The 23,219-nt window shown below is 52.3% G+C and overlaps 1 protein-coding gene across 11 annotated transcripts in view; it reads right to left on the bottom strand.

The window, feature by feature from the left end:
- The window catches only part of WNK2 (WNK lysine deficient protein kinase 2), a 148,418-nt gene that overhangs the window by 84,291 nt on the left and 40,908 nt on the right, over window positions 1-23,219 (bottom strand). For 10 of the 11 annotated variants that reach the window (XM_036855342.1, XM_036855337.1, XM_036855340.1 and 7 more), the window contains exons 3-9: window positions 22,057-22,229; window positions 21,603-21,823; window positions 18,000-18,157; window positions 15,161-15,249; window positions 12,920-13,139; window positions 4,715-4,997; window positions 1,159-1,361 (exon numbers count right to left, since the gene is read on the bottom strand). In XM_036855342.1, coding sequence (XP_036711237.1) covers window positions 1,159-1,361; window positions 4,715-4,997; window positions 12,920-13,139; window positions 15,161-15,249; window positions 18,000-18,157; window positions 21,603-21,823; window positions 22,057-22,229 — 1,347 coding nt within the window. Of the gene's footprint in view, window positions 1-1,158; window positions 1,362-4,714; window positions 4,998-12,919; window positions 13,140-15,160; window positions 15,250-17,999; window positions 18,158-21,602; window positions 21,824-22,056; window positions 22,230-23,219 lie in introns of those variants that run through there. The other variant, XM_036855348.1, reaches the window with a different exon arrangement.

The raw sequence follows: 23,219 nt of genomic DNA, 5'->3' as shown, positions 1-23,219 counted from the left end.
AGCATGGGTGACCTAAAGCCAAGAACCACTGCTCTGAGAAGCTGGTGGCCTTCTCATAAATGAACTCTTCCTGCTCTAAAATCGTATTTCACTTAATTTTGTGAAACAAGTCAAACTGCAAGTGCAAACTGCAAATGAGTACTGGGTTCCAGTCAGCAGAGGCAAACGCTTCAACTGCTTTTCCAAAGGGACTTTCTGAGCCTGGGCAGTCAGGAGGGGAGGGAAGAGAGACAGAGGTGGCCAGAAAGGCTGGGGCCCGGCACTCAGGCAGCCCCAAAAGGCAGCCACAGTGTGGGAGTGCATGATTGAAAGCACAGGCGGGAGCGTGGAGTGAGAGCACATGTGAGAGCATGTTGGGAGCCGCTGTAACGCGAGGCAGGAGACGCTCTTCGGGCAGGGGCACTGGCCCTGACCACTTCTGGGCCTGAGGGGCGTCTAAATCTCTCTCTGGACCCCTCTCCACAGCCTGGCTCAAGGGCAACTTCTCTGCGACTGACCATTTGGGACTGGGAAGCAAGCAATTGTTTTGCTTTCTTTAACGTTAAAAAAAATCAAAATCAAAAAACAAATGCTAAATGTGACCCCCTCATCCAGCAATTTCAATCTCATCTAACAAATTATTCCACAGGCATAGGCATGAGGCCCTTTCAATCCTACTCTTCAAACATCACTGAAAACGCTTCCCATGATTTGGTCGTTTCCATACCTCTAACTTTTAATGGCTGCATAATATGTGGTGGTGGTGGAGAAACGCCAGGAGATACTTAACACTCCCTCAGTGAAGCTAGACACTGAGACAAAATCAAAGGTTTCATTACTATAAATGATGCTTTTCTGTCACCTTTGCAACAGTCAGAAGTAACTTTGCAGGCCCAGCGTCAGTCACAGGGCGGGACCTTGCCAGGTTTATCACAGCTTTGCAAGCACTGGGTGTCACTGGGCTCTGTTTCCAGTATTTTCTCATCTGGCAGGTCTTTCAGGGTACACCACAGGCTGCTCCCGCCTGCAGCCCTGCAGTTACTGGCAAGGATGGACCTCCCATGGGCCTGCTTTTGCATGGCTGGGAACTGACAACAGGCCAGCACCGACTGGACGGACCATCACAGGCTCTAGGCCATGTGGACAGGAACTCTGGGCAGAAGGGGTGGGCTGACTCACCACGGCAGGCTGCTGGTAGGCCCCCAGTGAGGGCAGGCTATGTGGCAGGACAGGCCCGTCACTCACGCTCACGGGGGGGCTGCACACACACTGGGCGGGGGGCTGCACTCCATCTGCCAGCGAGCCCAGCACAACGCTCTGCTGGCCGCTCTGCGAGTCCGAATACACCGTGGAGCCCTGGCCACTGTCAAACGTGCTGTCCGCTGGGGAAGGAGGACAAAAGCACAGCTCAAAGCGGGCACCCCCAAACATCACCCCCACAGCATTCCAACAAGTCTCAGGGAACGCAAACATGGGACAGCTTGTCCTTGTGTTTTCTTCTGTAAAACAAAGACTTGGTTACATTTCCAGATCACATACGTAATAAATGTGTGTCATTTTAAACAACCAACTAAAGAACGGTACAGGGGGCTGTAATTGTACCACCCAGAAATGGCCCTGGCAGCCTGCCCACACACGGCCTGACATCTGTTGGTGCTCACCATGGGCCACCATGGATCCCAGGTGGGTACCCTGCACCATCCTCTAGGCAGGACGACTTCCACCGGCTTACAGATAGGGACCTCATCTGGCACCTGACCTGGCCTTGAAAGTGAGCACTTTCAGCTCTTCAAAGGCACCAGATGGAATGTCCAAGTTAGGAAAAGCTACAGTCATGCAGAGGAAAAAATTACCACCTGAGTTTTATAGTGGGGGAGGGAGGTCTTAGGACCCTGACCACCTCCACTCACCACAGCAAAGAGCCTGAAGTAGGAAGACCTGGGTCCAAATCTAGCCCCTCACTTCACAGGCCCAGGTGTAACGTGGTTGGAAAATGGGGCGGACGAGGTCCCTGCCCCACAGAGAGGCCATAAGAGGGGGACCCAGAGATTCCACGGCCCAAGGCAGCCCTGCAAGAGGCCAGCCTCACCCAAGGTCAGCCCAGATTGGCCCATCAAACCCAGCCTGGGTGGAAGGAGCTGCCTGCACATGGGGGCACAGACAGGACTTCCATGGCCCACAGGCTGGTCTCACCAAGCCTAGGAAGACACCTGGGAAGACAGGGCGCCTGCATGGTCATGCCAGGCAAGAGTGAAAAGCAAAAACCTGTTTGAAGTGGCACTTTTGTTTTACTGCCTCCAGATTCCAAAAGCTACATAAATATTAGGATTTGTCACCTATGAACACCAAGCTATTACTGTGGGGCGCCTTTCAGTGTTGGCATCGTGTCCATTTGTAATTTAAACAAATACAGTAAAAGAGGACTCTTGTTGGCTTTGCAACAAAATAATTTTTCCCAAGAGCTGATCAGAACTTATTTTGACCCAGGAAGACTTAAGAATGGTGAGGTTTGATTGTGCAAAACCAATTTAACAAGTGGCTCTGAGTTTTGATGAGGTGGCTAGTAGTCATTGCTAATTAGAGAGAGACAGAGACAGAGAGCATGTGCACATGAGAGACACAGCGTGGGCACACGAGACAGAGACAGAGAGATGAGTGCCTGAGAGAGAGAGAGTATACAGACCAATTTCAAGTAGAGTGACACTAACCATATATGTGACATTTTATATTTTTAAAGTGAACGTGTTTATTTGTATAATAAAAATTATTTTAAACAATCACTTTTAACCTATTGACAAATTGTGTTCTCACAGTCACTGGTGCTGGCCCAAGCTTGAGCCTGATCTGGTTAGCTGGTGGGCAGCTAACAGAAAACATAGTGGGGAGTCAAAACATATGATATTTGCTGCACCTTCCAATATATGAAAGTGTGTGTGTGCCCATCTTGTTACCTAAGACCAGGTCCCCTCCAGTGACGTGTGTGCTGCTTGAGTCTATATTAGTTCATCTCTATGATGCACGGTGTGGTCCAGCCGGCCCCAGGCACTGCGGCCAGAGGGATGGCTGAGCACAGGCTTTCTGTTCTGACCCACGGCAAGGTGCAGAAGAGCATGTGCAGGGTGCTGTGGGTTACAGATTAGAGGGAGACACAGGGGTGCCCACGTGTGTGCATGTGTGCCCATGTGCCTGTGCACATGCACTTGTGTGGGTATGTTCTATGTGCACACATGTATGTGTGCATATGCATGTTGAGCGTGTGTGTGGTAGACTGCAGGTATAGGTTACGTCTAGAAGTTATTATCTCTGGAAGTTAAAGTTAAAAGACGTAAAACATCAGTGACCTGCAGGGAGGAAAATTAACTGGCTTTTGCTGTATACCCTCTTGGATTTTCTGAATTTTATACAATGTGACTAAATATAGTCTACTTTAGAGAAATTACGATAAATAGGTAAAAATGTTTTTGAGAAGTATGGCCACTACACGAAGCACACTCATTCTTAGTCAGGAAGGGGATCTGTTTGCAGAAAGGACGCGCACCCTAAACTCATCTGTTGATTCACATCTATGCAACGGGTCGAGCCTGTGTCACAACATCTTACCACAGCAGAGCACTTTCTAGGTCACAGACTGTTATCTCTTCAAAGTTCAACAAAAGGAGATTTCTTAATTCCTGTCCTAGAAATTGTTCAACCAAAAATTATGTTTTCAAAGTGTGTAGTGGTATGTCAGGTGTGGAAAGCCTTTTCCTACAAAAAATTTATGCTCTTGAATTAATTTTTCGGTTTATCAGAAAATGGAGTGATGATGTAGCGATTCTATTCTCCAAAGCAAACTTGAGCAGGTAGAACAGAAGTAAACAGTAGGCAACCTATCTCAAAGTGATGGCCAGCCAGCCGATGGTTTGAATCCAGACAGCCTACTTTGAAGAATGTTTAGCTATTTTACTGATAAAGAAAGGATGTTAACTATTAAATAGATTAAACAGACTATTTTGGTCTTTCCACACAAACAACCTGAAATAGTGGCTTGGGCAGGTGGCTCAGCTCTCCATGCTTATTCACAGAACAGACAGAAAAGGCTACATCCCCCATCCTCAGCTCATGGCTGAATTTTTAGGATACTGAGGATTTCCACTTAGACATGGAGAAGACACAGGATTCTCCATTCCAGTGGTCTGAGATGAAGCCAGGTACAAAGTGACTCCCACCAATCCATCGGTGACACTCTCTGGGAAACACACTAAAGGTCTCAAAGGTTCAGTACCAGAAGGGAGATAACCTTGGGGACAGATAATCCGAGCGGCAAAAGTCACAACCAAGACCATGGCATGACTAGAGGCTGCAGCCACTGGCAGCCCCAGGACCACAGCGTGTGGCCCAGACGCCTCCACTGGTCAGTGACTCCAGGGCTGAGGTCCAGCCCTCAGGTTCCCTGTGAGGCTGGGACTGATATCCTCCAGATGGGATAAGTAGCTGAACTAAACAAGCTCCATCCCTGCTGGCTCGGGGGCCACAGGAGGTTCTGGGTCTCCCTGGATATTTGTCCCCCACCTGTCCTGAGAAGCTGGACTTCAGGGAGCCTTAAACCCCTCTGGGAACAGATCTCTTTGCAATGTGGGGATGCTTCCAGTGCCCTCCCTGGAAGAATATTTGCCCACACCAATCATTCATACCCGCGGGGTGGGCTACGGGGAGGGCGGCAGGGCAGGGGGGCCCTGGGGAGGGCAGCACTCACAGGCCAGGGAGGTGGCGCTGGCCGGCAGCGCAGGGGTGAGGAGGTGCTGGTCGGCCTCGGGCTCCTCCAGCTCTGGCGGCCCAGCCTGAGAGTGGTAGGTCACCTGGACCTGCAGGGGTGTGGGTGGGCCCCTGGCCTTGTCAGGGCTGCCGGGGTCCCGCTGCTCCTGGGGCTGCAGCGCTGGCCAGATCCTCTTCCGCCGCCACTGGATCAATGCCACGCGGTCACGGATGGACTTGGCCACAATCTTCACATCGCTCTCATGGAAAAATCCTGACTCGATCTGCAAAGGAAATCACCGTGTCATTACTGGGATCAGCCCCACCCACATGCCCCACTACCAGGCAACCCTGCCGTATGCACCGCCACCTCCTGCTTGTGGGGTCTCTGCCCTAAGTCCCCTCCTCGGGTCCCTCACCCCCATTACCAAGCTCTTTCCTCTCATGGACACTCTCGTCATCCCGTAAGTAACTACCCTCCCGCCATCGACTGTAGATCCACAGGGAGAGTGACCATCTAAACCTACGCTGACCCGGCTCCTGGGTCAGCGACAACACAGCAGATGCTCGTAACCATGGGCTGGATGTGTGAGGGGAAAGGGAAGATCCTAATCTGCCTCTGGCAGGGCCAAAACTCAGAGTAGCCCCTCACTGGCTGGGCCCCAGGGCTTTCATGGATCCCCTTGCTCAGGCTGGCCGAGGGCGGGAAAGAGGTCCTGGCTGCATCTGTGTGCTCAGGGACAGGGACAAGTAGCCTCAACCAGTCCTCAGTGCTGTCTTGGACATTCTCTGAGAAGTCACAGAGGCTGGGGGAAGGAGGCACATTTAGTAACAAGAGACCAGGACGGTGTGTACCCATGCCTAGCAAAATTCTGAACCCAGTTCTCCCAATGGAGCATTTGAGAGCATCTGTAAATGAATCAAGGATCTCCAGGAAACAACAGAGTGCTCTCTGAGAATATTTATGGCAAAACCACAAAACAGCGGAAGCCAGGCTCCTCACCGTCACTGTGGGATTCCCCATGTGAAACAGGAGAAGACCCGAGAACAAACCCTGTGGCGCTGGAATCATGTGAACTCACGGTTTTCAAAGTACAACACACATAAATATGCCAGATGCAGATGTGAGTGTGTACATTTATGGTGTAGCACGTGCTTCTGAACTGAGTGGGCCCAGGGCAACGACCGGAGCTTGGCCACTGTGAGAGCGGGTTCAGGCTTGCAGGGAAAGGGCCAGGGGAGCTGGACATCTCACTACGCCTGAAATCAAGGACATGCTCAGAAAATGACAGACATGCAGGACGACATGGAAGCTAGCACCCAGGACCTCCCACTGGCTGAATCTGGGGCATTCTGAGCACCAAAATAAACAGTGATGTCATGATGGTTTGAAGGACGTGTCCACAAATGAACACAGGAGAAATGAAAGTGATCTGTGGTGGCAGAAGTGATGGGTTTGCTGCCAGCGTGAGGTTACACAAAGGGGGGCCACATACATGCAGTCTCTGTCTCTCTGCCTCTCAGTCTACCTCTCAGCCTCTGTCTCTCTGTGTGTCTCCCTCTGTCTCTGTCTCTATTTCTCTGTCTCTCCCTCTGTCTCTATCTCTCTGTCTCTCCCTCTGTGTCTCTGTCTCTCTCTCTCCTGTGGATCACCTGCTCCCATGAAGCCATGTCATGAGCTGCCCTTTGAATGTCCCACCTGGCTGGGAACTGAGTGTCCCGCCACCAGTCAGGTGAGCAAGCACAGATACAAACCCTCGGCCCCAGTCAGCCCTGGCAGACACCCTGGCTACACCTCATGAGGGGCCCTGAGCCAGAAGCACCTGCTAAGCTACTCCCGGATGCCTGACCTCGGAGACTGCGTAAGACCATAAGTGTGTACAGGCCTGTGTTTGGGGTAATTTGTTGTCAGCGATAGGTAACTCACCAATGGAGCATACAACCTACTGAATAAAAGAGAAACTGTGAGTGCACACAGATATAAATAAACGGCAAGCCTGGTGAAAATGGAATATTTACGTAGTTTCAAGGTACCTCCTCACAAAATAGTTATTAATTTTAACTGCACATGGAGACCCCTGGCAGAAACCCTCAACCACGTGATCTCAGGGAGTGTCCTCGGTGGGATGACCGTGGTGAGCGACCCTGATCTGCGCTCTTGCCATGAAGGCATCACTGGACAACTCGGACCCTGGGTGGGGCTGGGCTGCTCTCCCAGTTCCGACAGCCGAGGCGGCTGTTAGGAAAGTCCCTGTCTGTGGGAAACAGACATGGGTCTGGCCAAAAGAAGTCACCTTGAACAGTTCTGTTCCATATTTGCAACTTTTCTATAAGTTTGTGATTATTTTAAAAGACTCATTTCAGAAGACAACTCCATTTGACACAATGAACTGTGCTGAAATCCTGCAGACATCCACCCTGAGGCCCCCGCCAGGCTCAGCCCAGGACGGAGAGGTGTGAGCAGGGCTGGGCACGTGGCCAGGACTTGCTGAAGAGGCCGAGCCAGGGTTCAGCACCCACCATCAGTGCCACCCCCACGTGGCTGACCTGACCAGAGGCCGCTGGAAAGAAAGCATCCCACAGACACGCTTGCCTGCCATTTCTATTTTCTGCCCATGACCCATTTTCCCTTCCATCTCCATTTTCACAGTCACCCCCCCAGTGATTCTCTCCAAGGTGTTTCTTCTATTTTTTCCCAAACAGCAGAGAATTTGGCCACACTGGAACATCCTATTATCTGGAGGCTGTGTAGGCAGAAGGGCTGGCACCACAAACACGAGAATCCCTGGGCTAGGCTACAAGTTCCCTCCCCTCCCACCCTGGGGGTCTACAAGAGGGGTCACTTCCAGATTAAAGCCAGCCCAGGTCCCCAAAGAGCCCACCCTTCTCTGAGCCCTGGGGGCATCTTTGTTCTGATCCACATTCACACAGGCCTCCCCAGTGCATCCCCCACCCACCACCGGCACCCTCCCCATGCCCCCTGCAGGACCTGCTGGGGGGAGATAGTAGAGGGAGAAGAGAAAGCTATCCCATTGGCCTGCCTCCCACCCCCAGGTAGCCTCAGGAAGGCAGCCTCATCATCTTCAACACTCAACACTCAATAATCTCAGGTGTTAACAACAGGGCAGCCCAGACCAGGCGCCAAGTCCTAGAACTGGCAGTGCAGTGACACCCCTATGCTTTCAAAGCACTTCCTTTATAAGGTTACCCTCTGTTTATGATAACCAACACTGCTGTTTCATTCGTAGTCATCTCCTCTTTAAATTACTTTATGTTTTGAAGAAGTGTGTGTGTTGAGTTGAAGCTATCAGCAAGTGAACACCCAGCTGAGCAACCTGGGAGTTGTGAGCTCTGAAACTCTGCCCAGCTTGGGCTTCTTCGGGGTCCTAACACCTGGCCCAGGGACAGCCCAGGAGAGGCCCAGGCAGCTGCCATCAGGACCCCAGGGAGAAGGAGAGCCCCAGACCCCAGAGTTGGCTCTGGTATTTACAGATGGGTGGGAAGGGGAGGGGAGTGGAGGGAAAGTTAGACCCTAGCCAACGGCTGCAGGACCAGCACTGACCTGCAAGGACCAGCCAGGAGCCAGGTCTAACCAGGGTTCAGGAGCAGCGGCCAGTAACAACCAGGGCACTCACGCAGGTGGAAGACCCCGCTGTGTGAATGCGCTCACTTGCATCACAGGCACTCCAGGGCTCTGGGCTCATTCTGTTTCTTAAGCAGAGTGTTGGGTATGTGTTGTTTTTTTATCATTCCTTAACTGAACACAGTGATGCACCTTCTTCTGCAAGAATGGCATACAGCACAGAGGATGTTCCCCATGAAAAGGCACTTTTAAAGGAGACAGAGGAGAGGGAAGGGGGAGGCGCCAGGCCCAGGGCCTGCACTGTGAACTCTTGGAGACACCTCCCACCCGTGAGTCCAGTCAGGTGCCAGGGACTTGGTGAGGACCGGGCCATGGCTACAGGCACAGGCGTGTACGCAAGGACCTGGGGGCCGGGCAGCATCTGTGCTGCGGCCAGGGGCCAAGGTATTTTCTATGTTGAGGCAGAGAAGATATGAGTCCTCTCGGGAGGGTGGGCAGGCCCTGGGAAGGGGACCAGGCCACGTTTGGGCACCACTGTCTTATAACTGAAGAGTGTCTGGAACAGAACCAAGAACAGAGCTGGAGCTGGAGGAGGTACCTGGTCCAGCTGAGATGCAGATGGCACCGGTTGTCTGGGTCCCAGGTGCCTCCAGGACATGTCACCATGTGGAAACTGTGTGCCCTGTCATTCTCATGCCATCGCTATGCAATGCTCATGGGGGAACGAGAACACTGCTCGCCACCTGTGCTTCCTGAGGTGCCTGCACCTCGACAGACACACCCCCTCAAGGCTTTCCAGTGGACCCACCTCATCTCCATGCAGGCCTAGCCAACCCCCCGAGGCCTCCCTCTGCTCCTCCTGACACCGGGACACCTGGAGCTGCTAGCCAGGTACCCCCAGTCCCCGCGGTCCCTCCAGGACACTCTCCATATGCAACCCACCTTCCTGAACCTCAGCTCACAGGATACCAGCCTGCACACCACCTTGATCGTTACTTATGTTTGTGCTTTAAACTTCAGCGGAAAGCACGGAGAGACCACAGTGTCGCAGTATGGAGAAGCAGAAGTCCTGAATTATAGGACTGATGGGCTGGTAATTCTCTCTTTTTTTTTTTTTTAATTTTTTTAATGTGGAATCTAAAAAAATAATACAAATGAATCTATATACAAAACAGAAATAGACTCACAGACATAGGTTACCAAAGGGGGAAGGGAGGGGGAGGGACAAATTAGGACTATGGGATTAACAAATACAAACTACTATACTAAAATAGATAAGCTGGTAATCATCTTAATGCAACTCTCAACAAATATGTAGCAGTTCAACAGTGCACACTATGCAAGGTCATAGAAAGATCCTCCCAGAAGCACGGGAGCTAAACGATACTGTTAAATCCGATTACAGCAGAGGTGTCTGTTTCTAGGCCCAGGAATGTGACCAGCAGCTGAGAAGGAGTCCTGACATGGGCTCTGTGCCATTAGCAGGGCGTCACACCTACCACACACGCCATCAGGGGCACAGGCTGCTGCTCAGTGGAAGGCAGGGTCCTGACTGGCCGTGCACCTCCCACTCCTGTCTTGCCCTAACCTGCTGCAACCACCTAAACCAAGTTCCATGGACCCCTCACCTGACACAGGCCCAGTCTCCTGAGTTCCCCTTGGTCCGTGGCTCCCACACCTTACATGGCATGGCCAGCCTCAATTTCCTCAATTTCCTCAGCAGAGCCTCACTGAGCAGTAGTCAGCACAGCCTGGCCCCACAGATACGCCCCCCACAGGAGCCTGTGCAGGCAGCCTCCCCTCCACCTCCTGTAGCCCACCTTCCAGGGCCATGCTGGGGTCTTTCCCTATCAAATTAACAGTGGCATTTTTCACAGAACTAGAGCAAAATAATTTAAAATATTTTATGTAACCACGAAAGACCCCGAATAGCCAAAATAATCTTGAAAAAGGAGAACAGAGCTGGAGGAATCATGCTCCCTGACTTCAGACTATACTACAAAGCCACAGTAATCAAAACAGTATGGTACTGGCACAAAAACAGACACATAGATCAATGGAACTGGAAAGAAAGACCAGAAATAGACCCATACACTTATGGTCAATTAATCTACCACAAAGGAGGCAAGTATATACATTTGAGAAAAGACAGTTTCTTCAATAATTGGTGCTCGGAAAACTGGACAGCTACATGTAAAAGAATGAAATTAGAACATTCTCTAACATCATATAAAAAAATAAACTCAAAATGGATTAAAGACCTCAATGCAAGACTAGATATTATCAAACTCCTAGAGGAAAACATAGGCAGAACACTCTTTGACATAAATCACAGCAAGGTTTTTTTGGATTTGTCTCCTAGAGTAATGGAAATAAAATCAAAAATAAACAAATGGAACCTAATTAAACTTAAAAGCTTTTGCACAGTGAAGGAAACTATAAACAAAACAAAAAGACAATCTACAGAATGGGAGCAAATATTTGCAAATGATGCAACCAAAAACGAATTAACTTCCCAAATATACAAACAGCTCATGTAGCTCAATACCAAAAAACAAACAACCCAATCAAAAAACTGGGCAGAAGACCTAAGTAGACATTTCTCCAAAGAAGACATACAGATGGCCAACAGGTACATGCAAAGATGTCCAACGTGGCTAATTATTTGAGAAATGCAAATCAGGGGCTTCCCTGGTGGCGCAGTGGTTAGGAATCCGCCTGCCAATGCAGGGGACACAGGTTCGTGCCCCGGTCCGGGAAGACCCCACATGCTGCGGAGCAACTGGGCCCGTGAGCCACAACTACCGAGCCTGCACATCTGGAGCCTGTGCTCCGCAACGGGAGAGGCTGCGACAGTGAGAGGCCCGCGCACCGCAATGAAGAGTGGCCCCCGCTCGCCGCAACTGGAGAAAGCCCTTGCACAGAAACGCAGACCCAACACAGCCAAAAAATAAATAAATAAAATAAATAAATAAATAAGGGCACACCTTATCCAGATTTTCCCAGTTTAAACAAAAAAAAAAGAAATGCAAATCAAAACTACAATGAGGTATGACCTCACACTTGTCAGAATGGCCATCATCAAAAAGTCTACAAATAATAAATGTTGGAAAGGGTGTGGAGAAAAGGGAACCCTCCTACACTGTTGGGGGGAATGTAAATTGGTGCAGCCACTGTGGAGAACAGTATGGAGGTTCCTTAAAAAATAGAGTTACCATATGATCCAGCAATCCCACTTCTAGGCATTAATCAGAAAAGACGAAAGCTCTATTTTGAAAGAAAAAATACATGCACCCCAATGTTCATAGCAGCACTATTTACAACAGCCAAGACATGGAAACAACCTAAATGTCCACTGACAGATGAGTGGATAAAAAAAAGTGATACTGTATATATATAAAGGAATATTACTTAAATAAAATAAAGGAATATTACTCAGCCATAAAAAAGAATGAAATGATGTCATTTGCAGCAACCTGGTTGGACCTAGAGATTATCATACTAAGTGAAGTAAAGTCAGAGAAAGACAAGTATCATACAATATCACTTATACGTGGGATCTTAAAAAATGATAAAAATAAACTTATTCACAAAACAGAAATAGACTCACAGACATAGAAAACAAACTTATGGTTACCAAAGAGGAAAGAGTTGGGAGGAGGATAAATTAGGAGTTTGGGATTAACAGATACACACTACTATATATAAAATAGATAAACAACAGGACCTACTGTATAGCACAGGGAACTATATTCAATATACTGTAATAACCTATATTAGAAAAGAACCTAAAAAAGAACATATATATACACACACACACACACACACACACACACACATATACATGTATATACACATATACATAACTGAATCACTTTGCTGTACACCTGAACATTGTAAATCAACTATACCTCAATTTTTAAAAATACATTTTATTGATTTAAAAAAACCTATTGGGGTCCAGGGAATCCACTTGTAAAGACTCCATCGGCCATACCCTTGTGACTTACTACATTTTTGATAGATGTGCTATTTTCAGTGACGCATTTATTTTAAAAAAGAGAAAAAAAGGGCATGCATTTCTGTGGTTATGACAGGCACAGCCAAGCACTTAGTCTCCTGCAACAAGCATGCAGATTTTTACTCTTGCTCAGATTTTCCAGTAAAAATCAGTGTCTCATTTCTCACGTATACTTCTTTCCCTCTGTGATACAAAACATCTTTTTTTCTCCTGCTCTCACCAGGCCCTCCAAACCACAATGCCCCACAGAAACAAAGTGAAATAAAGATCAAACCCAGAGGCCCACACCTGCACAAAGTTAGCAAGAATCTGGTCAAAACAGGGCTATTCCTGATATGCTAAAGTCCCCAGGGATCTCTCCGCACCGGTCCACGATACCCTTTCACTGCACCATTTCCAAGGTGATGTCCTGCATCTGTACAGCAGGGTGATTCGGACCTATGTTGTCCTTCACAGCTGCACTCGACCAACAGGGATCCTTGTTCCCAGAACTGCCCACCCACTGCAGGACCACGCTCCTTTTCTGACTTCATTCTAATCTTTGGAAACCACACACTTTCAAGAAACGTACCCAGATTTGCTAAGGAACAAGCACACATTACCATTTCCTGCGCCACGTCATCCGGCGTCTCCCTCTCCAGGTCAAAGGTGAATTCTATGGCCCCATTGTCCTTGGGCTTGCCCTTCAGTTTCTTGGGGTCCTCAACCCAGAGCCGCAGGGCGATGGTGGACTTCCTGCCATGGTCCTCCTCAGCCAGCTCCACCCTCACACCTGTGTCCTCCGCGAAGAAGGCGTGGCTGAGCAGGTCCTTGATCTCGTACCTGGGGAGGGGATGGCTGTCAGGCAGGGCAAAGGCACACTTGCTGAGGGGGTCCTGGACACGGGGTGCAGGGGCCACAACCAGCCCAGCTCCCTCTAGAAAGTCCTCTGACTGTACTACCCACTGGGCAGTCTCTGCCCTTGAGGGCAGCACAAAACAGTACATCTCCGTTCCCTATCTCCCAGGGGAAGAGGAAAAACCTACTACTGAACACATCTAACTGCATAATATGTAAGCCTTCTTTTTTTCTCTCATTATAAAAATTAAACATCCCCACTGTTAAGAGACTTGGGTAATTCAGAAAAGAATGTTTAAATCAGGCTCTGCACTGTGTAGTCAAAGCCTGCTGAGGTGCTAGGGAGCTCTCAGTTGTCACAGGATACCTGGCTCCAGGTAAAACTGAACTGGACCCAGAAGAGGCAGGCCCCCACCTCCCCAGCTCACCACCTGAGGGACCCTGGCCTCAAGGAAGCAGGAACATTTTCGGAGGCTCCTCAGCACGGGAATGGGGGGCGGGTGTTGCCATGCTAACCACTCTGCTGCCCAAATCCACATCCCTAAATGCTCGTCTAGTTCCTGTCTCTGGCACAAACAGATCCCTGTTTTGTCCTGGGACTGGCTTCCTCCCAGCATCCTGTCTGTGGTCACCGTGGCCTTCGAGTTCCAGTGGCCCATCCCTGATTGCTGCTGAGGACAACACATCCCACGGGCGGATGGAACCATGCCACCCAGACAGCCACCATGAATGAAAGGGGGAGAGTAGGGTGAGCAACCCTCAGGGAGGGTGACAAATGCCTGTGGGGACCCTGGGGAAGGTCAGGAGTTAGGGCCCTTGGGGGCGCAGAGGTCACAGCCCTGGGGGCTCTGTCTGTACTGGTCTGGGAGGTGGTCTCTGTACTTGATGTGATATACTTTTCACAGTTTTTTAGTATTGTGTTTAAAAAACAAAACACGATAACCTGCAGGGGGCAAGAGAGAAGGCCTGGGGATCAGGACAGGCCCCTACACGAGAGAGGACAGAAAAGGGTAGTGATCAGTGCTAGGCACAGAAACGGGGGAGAGGGCATGAGCTGGGTGTGCAAGGGCAGGGCGGGCACATGAGGGAGTGAGGAAGAGGTATGCGGGGCGAGGAGAAGGAGAAATGGGGAGGGTGGGGAATGGGCAGGAGAAGAAGGGCAGGGGGGAGAAGGAAGAGAGAGGGAGGAGGGAGGGAGATGGGAGAAAGGAGGAGATAGGGAAAGAAGGGGCAGAAGGGAGGAAGGAAGGAGAGAAAAGGGAGGGATGGAGGGATGGGGAAGGAGGGAGGGAAGGAAGGAAGGTAGGAAGGAGTGGGGAAGAGAGAGAGGAGGGAGGGAAGAAAGGAAGGAGAGAGAGAGGGAGGAAGGAAGGAGTGGGGAGGAGAGAAGAGGGAGGAAGGGGGAAGGGAAGAAAAAGGGAAAGAGGGAAGAGGGATGGGGGAGGGAAGAAGGAAGGAGGAAGGCTCAGAACACACACCTAGCATCCTGGCTGCCCAGCTGAGGAAGGAAGGGCCCTGATCTGAGGTGGGAGCTGGTCTGGGGGGCATCTCAAGGGCTCTGACTTGAATGTGGGACTTTGAGATGGGTCAGACAAACAGGTACATGAAAGACGCAGCCTGGAGCAGAGAGAGAGGGCAGGATGAGACTCACTGGGGAGCCTGGCATGGGGGTGTCCTCCAGGCTGGGGGGATGGATAGGCTTGCTGGGGACAACACAGAAAAAAAGCAACAAGGGAAGAATGAGGCCCCAGTAGCGCCCACACTCCAGGCTGGGTGGGCGAGAAGCAGCCAACAAAGGGGTTGGGGGCTCTAGGACAGTCCCCAAAGCCAGGGAGCATGTTCCAGGCAGCAGAGCTCGGGCAGGGCTGCCCACCAACCACCCAGCAGGCTTCTTGGGACCCGGTATGCCTGTGGCCTGAAGTGGCCTATCTCCAATGCTCTTCTTCTCTTGGGAAGCGATTTCAGCCAGAGCAACAGCCCAGATCCAATGCTGCCTGGGAACTCACCTTTCCTCCTTTTTTTTGCAGATACACTCCCCAATAATCTCCTTGATTTCAGGATCATGCACTTTCTCAAAGCTGGCCGGCTTGATGCCCTGAAGATGACATGAGCAGAGTCACCTAATACCAAATTGGGGTCTGTTTCTTGCGCACCTCACACTCACCCCAGCAGAAGAGAAGGCAGGAAGTGCACGAGCCTTGTTTGGGGTTGGGGTCGGGGGGGCTGTTTCAGTCTAAGTCCCCACTGAAGGGCTGTCGGGAGTAGTGAGGTCTGGGGTAGAGAAAGATTCAGGGGAGACTCAGAGCAGACATCAACGATGCTCACTCTGCCCAACCCAGCTCCCCACAAGGGAGCATGTGCACTCTTACTGCACAGCGGAGGGGGCCGGGGAGGCACACCTGCCCGAGGCCACCCGCCGGCCAGCCAGGGCCTCCCATGCCAGCTGCCCAGAGGGTCTTGGAGGCTAGACAAGGAACCCTAAAGAGCTGGCCTTTCTCGCCACAGCCCCCTGGAGGGTGCAGAAGTCACTATGTGGTCACTGTTGCTGGCCCCACTGTGGTCACCGGCGGGGCTGACTTCCAAGGCCTGGTGGCTTGAGGGGGCTGCAAGCAAGCAACTGTGCCACGGAACTCCACAGCCAGCAGCCACATCAGATGACTTTCAGGCAGCGGGAGCAGGAGGTGGCTGAGCAGTCACGCTGACCAGAGACCCAGCGGGTGCTAGGGGCATGCAGCCAGAGGCATGGGGGGAGCAGAGGGTCAATCCCACAAGCAGATAGGATTCCAGGAGGAACAGGGGCTGGACTGCCGGTCTTCTTTGCAATCTGTTCAGGGTGGGGTTTGGGGGGAGGGGATCCTGGTTTTTAAGCATTTTGAACACAGTGAGGGCTCAACCATCATGTTCTTCCTCCTTCAAAACAACTTTGCCTTCAAAGGTCTTGTCCTGGCTTGTTCTTTTAAAGCGTACATTTTCCCACAGAAAGGGATGGGGGAGAGGGGAGGTGCACCCCCAGCCCAGGGGCAGACCTGGGAGTGCAGTATCCCCAGCAGCTCCCACCACCCAGCTGGGGCCCCATGGTGCCCACCAAACCCCTGCCTATGACCTCTGGCCATAACCAATTGGGGTCAGGTTGTGCCTGACATGCAGGGGAGTCTGTGCAGCAACAGACACAGCACCCTGGGTTTCAGAAGCAGACAAGGGGTCCCCCTAAGATGAGAACCCCGTGCCACTCCACTGAAGCCAACAGAAAAAGAAGTTTACCTATGCCAGCAAGAAAGGCCACAGTCCTACGGGGGTGGGGGCAGGTGGTCTGAGAAACTATAAGTACAGGTAAGTGTGTACGTACACTGTCATTTAAATCTCTGGAAAGCTGAGGCCCCCAAAGCAGGTAAAGAATGTGCCAGAAGAACAAGTTGCTGTTTTGAAGGGGCTCACGTCTCTGGGCTCAGAAGCACAGAGTTGGGGCAGCTGAGAACTATGGGCACCAAGACCCCAAGAGACCCCCAAGGACGGGAGCAGATGCTGGAGGCTGGACCAGCGTGTGGGTGTAGCGTGAGGGCCCAGAGGACCCAGAGCACAAGGGTGTTATTGCAAACAGAGGAAACACCAAGGATCAGGGAATGCACCTTTCATCTGATTTCCTCAAGGAGGCAAGGTGGGGCTGAGCCTAGCTTTACCCAAACCAACATGGGTCCACGTAGGAGCTGCGGGACCCTGACTAGTGTCCTGTCTCCCAGGGCCTAAATGGGGGGCAGCAGGGCTGGTGGAAGAACCAGAGTGGCCGAGGAGCATGTGCCCAGGGGACTCAGTCTCTGTCTCCCCAAGCCCAGCAGAAGGACCACCACCCCATCCACATGTGCAACCAGAACCAAGGTCAGCAGCTGCTCCACCTGCACCCTGGGCACCAGCACCCCTTCAAGGCCTGGCAATGCAGCCCTAACCTCCCTTGGGTCCCTCCCCTGCCCCCCTGGAGGACCACTGCCCACAGACGATGGGCCCACCTCTCCGGTCAGCACCACTGGGGAGCTGCACACCTATCTGTGGGTCTCTGACCCATGCCCACAAGTGCTGCCAACCAAGGATTCTCTCTTCCCACCTTGCACCCTCAGCGGCACACAGGAGGGGCTCAAAGTAAATAAATGACCAATAGATAACTTAGAATTAAGAACCAAAGGACAGAAGCAAGCTGCAACCTGCGGGAAGGGCTCAAGGAGGAGGGCGGGATAAGGGCGGGCGCTCTGGAGTGGCGAGAACCATGGCTCCTCATGCTTCTGCAGAAGTGAGGAGGCTGCATCGGGGGCGGGGGCGAGGCAACCAGCACTCGGGTGGTGGGGCCTTGGGGCCGCAGATGCAAATGGACAGTGAGCTACCAGGGCCCAGAAAAGCCCCAGCCCCAGCCGCCCTGCCCTGGATGCTCGCCTTGCATTCCCCACCCAGCGGGACAGCCACAGGGGGAGGACAGGATGCTGTTCTCACAACTGAAACCATCCAATTAAAGCCTGGGGACATGCCAGAAGGTGGGAAAGCCAGCAGCCCCCAGGTGGCACAGAGGAGGGGTTCTATGGACAGGCGGCCTGGCCACCTCCTGGAGAGGCCCCTTCGGTGCTCCAGCCCCGCAGAGCTGCGTGAGGCCCCAGTGACAGCCTCCAGGATCCGCCCATGGCCCACATTACAACTGCTGCTACTCCACCGCAGCTCAGAGACCTGAGTTACCCACTAAGCCTCTATTTCCCCATCTGTAAACTGGCTTCCTTCCCGTCCTCACACAGCTTCTGTGAGGATTTTACAAAGCACACAGAGCCCAGCGCGGGATGCACAGCCCGTCACAGTGGCCGGTGGACTCACACAGGTGACCTTCCTGTAGATCTGGGCGGCGTTCTGGCACTCCGAGTAGGGGTACTCCGAGGTGGCCATCTCCAGCATACACATCCCGAAGGCATAAACATCCACGGACTCATCGTAATGCTCCTCATACATCTCTGGTGCCATGAACTCAGGGGTACCTGCGCCCAGGAGCAAAAGATGCAGGGTCAGTGGTCACTGGGCCCAGGAGACCCTTGGGCCTCTCAGAGCCTCATGCCTCCTCCCCCATCCACAAGCCAGGGCTGGCCCTGCCCCCATGCTCCTTGTCATTGGTCCTGGAATGCAGGATTCAAACAGGCTTCTGCTTTATTGACAGAAGTTCCCCAAAATTCCCCCTGGACCCTCCTGATTCCAGGTTGGATCAGTTCACAGTGCCATCCCCTGACCACAGAGCTGAGAGACCATTACTTCCCAGGAGACAGGGTTTGTGTCAGAAATGGCAGAGGTGCCTCTTTGAGGAGGCAGAAGCCTAAGCACACCCCTCCTGGCCACAGGCCCAGATAACCCCGAACAGACAAAAACGTGTGGCCACCACATAGCTCCTTAAACTGCAAAACCCCAGAAAGCCTCCCATGTCCCTAGACAAGCAGAGCACCCAGCAGCCCAGACAGTGATCATCTTCACTGAAGATGGCTGCCTGGGGACAGCTGGGCAGGTGCCATTCACCTGGCAGGTACCAGCTAGGTGTTATGGTGAGAACTGCCCATCCATTCGAAGCACAAGAGATTTTAAAATAACGCTTACTCTGAATTTTTAAGGATATGAGAGACTCACATAGGCTGAGTAAAATAAGCCAAATATATGACGGCACATGCATGCTGACCATCCCATATAAAACGATAAGCACAGACCAAAATGACTCAGCTAGGAGGTGGGGTTACGGCTGATTTTTCCTTTAGTTACACTAGTCTGGTGTTTTTAATTTTCCTGTAACAAACATTTGCTTTAACAATCACAAACTCCTTTTATTAAAATAGGTCGAGTTGAGCATCTGTCAAGCTGAATGCAAAGAAAAGGGGCCATCAATTTCAATAAGGCTGCTTTTAATTTTCACTACTCCATCTTTGTTGACTTTGGAAGATTCTCAAAATGTTCCAATTTTTTTAAAAAGCAGATGCAAAACAGTGCAAACTATTGGGTTAAAAAGCATGGGGGTTGTGGGGGGGCCTGGGATGCAGGTAGATTAAGGGTGATTTTAATTTTTTTCTCCTTTACCTATAATTTCAATTTAAGATGTACTATATGTTTAACAAAAAAAGTTAACAGTTTGGGTAAAAAATGGGAAAAACAAGAATCTATGTTATGATTTACACACACACATAAAGAATTCTGGAAGATCCCATCAGAAATAATGATGAGTAGAGAGAAAACAGGAGTTCAAGGGACCTTGCACAAGGAATTTTTCATCCTTTTGGGCTTTTGAACCATATGACTGTACTGAAAATTTTTTGCACTTGGCTATATCCATCTATAGGGGAAGAGGGAGAAAGGAGCCTCAGGGTTACTGGCAAGAAGCTGGGAGCTGAGCTGGCCTGGGGGGACCCCACTCACCTGGTCAGGACTCCCAATCACCCAGCTCAGTCTCTCCTGAGACCCTTGGGAACCAGGAATGCTGCTTTACAAGAAATACCCCAAGGCCCCCAGATGTCCTGGCTTTGGGGGGGATAGGGTGGGCAGTGGGTGTGTGTGGGCCCCAGCTCCACCAATCCGGGATGGTGGGGGACGCCAATTCTGCACATGTGCTTGGGCCACAGACACTGAACTTTCTTCTCCTTCCTTACAATGTAGCCATTTAAATCTAAATGTTAATAAGAATGTGTGTGTGCTGGCACACACACACACGTGTCTGTCCAGGGACCTCTGGGCACACCTCCTCAGCCCCATGGCCCCACATCCCCCACATCCCAGCCTCCATGGCTGTGAACACCTGCAGGAAGGACTGCGCCCACTTCAGCTCCACCCACTCAGGACCCAGCACAAACGCAGTGAGAGCACACCATGACAGCATCAGATCCAAGTGGCCCTCTGGGACAAACCCCACAAGGGTCACGGGTAGCATCTGGGAGGCTGCCACCCAGATGTCTCAAGTGGGCCACGTCTTATCTGCACAAAACCTCTCTGACGGCTGCACCCAGAATGGGTCCACAGCATCAACCGCCCCGCAGGTACCCTGGACACAGCATGGAAGGGAAAGCGTCATCCTGGCGGATCCCCCACCTTACCACAGACCCCCCCCCCACTCAGCTGAGGCCCCTTGCTGAGGCCAGGGCCCATTTAGATGCATTAATCAGCCCCCATTGACAATGAGTGTGGAGCCTCGTGGGCTCCAGCTGAGCAAAAGGTGGGGTGACCGGGGAGCCCCATGAAATCAGGCACCCTTTGTGCGGCTCACTGTGCCTCCTGGAAACACCCAGGCTTCATCGCACCCCAACAACTGGAAAGTCCATTTCCAAGAGGGAAAAGAGGCACCAAGGAAACCCCCACTGCCAAGGCCAAATCTGCAAAACCTGCCTGGAAACCTCCAGCAGCTCACAGGCTGGGGGTGTGTCCCACAGCTAGACCCTCACCTGCTCCACCTATTTCACAGATAGGGAACTGAGGCCTGGGTCAACCCTTGCCCTACCACTCAGCTTCCCTGTTCAGCCGGAGGCCCCATGTCCACAGGGCACCCCCAGTGGCCACCCTGCCCCAGATGTCACATTTCAAACCCACTACCCTGCCAGAGAAGTTTCCAAATTCCCACCGGTTTCATTTTCCACAAACAGGTCAAGTTCTGTCTCCAACCATACAGCAAAACCATGAACTCGCAAAGCCCTGAATCACCCTCTCATTCTGCTTATGTGGGAAGAAGCCCTCACATCATGGCACGCAGGACAGCCTCTCCCAATCCCACCTGATCCAAGCTTCCAGAGCCACATCCTGGAGCCACCTGACCCTGCAGCACACTGGCACTTTCCAGACATCTTGAACCCCGTAAATGGCTGCCCCACAGTCCCTCCAAGCACTCTCTTTGCAAAGCCTGGAGGGGCTCCCACCGGGCCTGGTGGACACATAGTGCCCACTGTGTATCAGGACCACACCAGGACCTCACACGGGGCTGGCACGAGCTGCAGACCATCTCCTCGTGGCAACTACAGCAACAGAGCGGCTTCTCAGAGGAGGACAAGAAATGCAGAGGCAGGAATGGCCAGCAAATTGCCATCCACATGGAATCCCTCAGCCCCCATGCCCCACACGCTCACTCTGTGCCCCAAAGTACCCCAAGGGCTACTTTCTGTGGGCCTCAGGGCCTGGGGCACCCTACCCACCCCCCAGCCCACTGAAGCCAGCTCCAGCCTCACTGACCACAAAGTCCCCACATCCCTCTGTCCTCCGGACCTCCTTCCCACTCCCAAGTACCCACAGCACCAACAGCCCCTTGGTGCCAGTCGGCCTCACCACCCAAGGGACAGAGCCAAGGGACTCACAGGGCATCCAGGGCTGCAGCCTGGCACAGGGGCACAGGAAGGGAGCAGAACTAGCGCACCTCACTCTTGCAGGACGGTGACCCCGAGGGGTGGGGAGGTGCCCTGGAGACGGGCTTACCTATCACACTCTTGGCAAAGGATGCTCTCTTGAGGGTGGCCAGGCCCAAGTCGCCAATCTTCACAGACCCTGTGGGTCCGGTGATAAAGATGTTGTCGCACTTGAGGTCCCGATGGATGATGGGGGGCGTCCTGGTGTGCAGGAACAGCAGGCCCTTCAGGATCTGCCGGCACCAGCTGCGCAGGACCTTGGGCTTCATCACCTTGAACCGCTTCAGGTACCTGCGGGTGGGGGTGTGGCTCACCGACGGCTCGTGTGGGGAAGGGGCTTCCAATTGCTGGGGGCTGTGTATTTATCACCCAAACAGGGGCACTTCTGAGAGAGGGGTGCTGGCCACACCAGCCAGGACCACCCCAAGCAGATAGGAGGCCTGGGGCCTCGGCCATCGCGACTCTTGAGCCCTGGGTCAAGCCCACCCCGAGGCCCCGGCTGGCTGGGCAGGTGGCACGCTCACGTCTTCAGCGTCCCCGAGGTCATCAGTTCAGTCACCAGCACGATGCACCGCTTCCCCCTGGCACTGGACTCCCAGAAGTCATAGAAGCGCACAATGTTGGGGTGCTGCAGGCCCTTCAGCATCTCGGCCTCCTCCTTGAACCGCTGCCTCTCCAGTTTGGTGAGCTTCCGGTCCTAGGGAGAAACACACACAGGCTGAGAGGGACGCCCTGCGCAGCCTCAGGCAGAGGCCTTCCAGGGAGCCAGGGCCAGGAATCTGCCAGGCCACTCGCTCGTCTCCTTACACACAGAGCACAGCAGATGGAAAGGACTAGACATCTAGGGTCGAGGGAAGTCTGACCCAAGTCCTTCCCCTCTCTATCCACAGAGAGCAGAGCAGGCCTCTGACTTAGAAAGCCGGCACGAGTTGCTCCTGGTTCTCCAGCATCTGCAACATCAGACCCTGAAGCCTCACTGATCCTGAATGAGCTCCTCCTTGCTCAAGAAGGGCTGAGGCAAAATGGTCTCCGGGAACCAGAGACACCTCCAAAACCCACACTGCAATACTCATGAGCTTGTCCCCTAAAAACAGCTCTGAAACCTTGCTCCCTCCACACCTACTTACTGAGCATTATTAAAAGAAAGAAGCATCCGTTTACTTCTAATTTACACATAACTTTGAGAATATGTTCACAACCACAGCAGATGACAACCAGAAAATCAGGAGATGCTGACAAGAGACAAGAGACAAGAACAGAGAAGAAGAGCAGAGGCCCAGCCATGCCCGCATCAGTGCTAGAGGACATGGCAGACACACTTCCTGGGGCCTGGGAACACCTGCACCCTGAGCACTAAGCTGGACGTTAAGTTTAAGTGGGGAACTATAACACCACCATCAAAGTACTAGGAGCCACCTCTGGGGTGTCGCCCATAAGTGTGCTCCAGCCACATCTCTGGAGGAAGACCACTGACACCCGCAGCACATTCCAACACCGCAAGCACCTTGCTTGTCCCCACCCCATCTTCTCTCCAGCATTTCCCTGACCCCCATCCATCACCAACCCTGCCCCCTGCCTCATCCCGCCCCTGCAGCCTAGATCCTGGCCCTTCCCTTCCCAAAACCTTCCAAAGGATTCCCACCTCAGAGCACTCAGAGCTCTGTTGTTTTCAACTTCAACTCATGGA

This window comes from Balaenoptera musculus, chromosome 6 (genome assembly GCF_009873245.2).
Source record: "Balaenoptera musculus isolate JJ_BM4_2016_0621 chromosome 6, mBalMus1.pri.v3, whole genome shotgun sequence".
Taxonomy (NCBI): Eukaryota; Metazoa; Chordata; class Mammalia; order Artiodactyla; family Balaenopteridae; genus Balaenoptera; species Balaenoptera musculus.
Note: the sequence above shows the minus strand (reverse complement) of the source record. Positions and strands in the feature narration are given on the sequence as shown.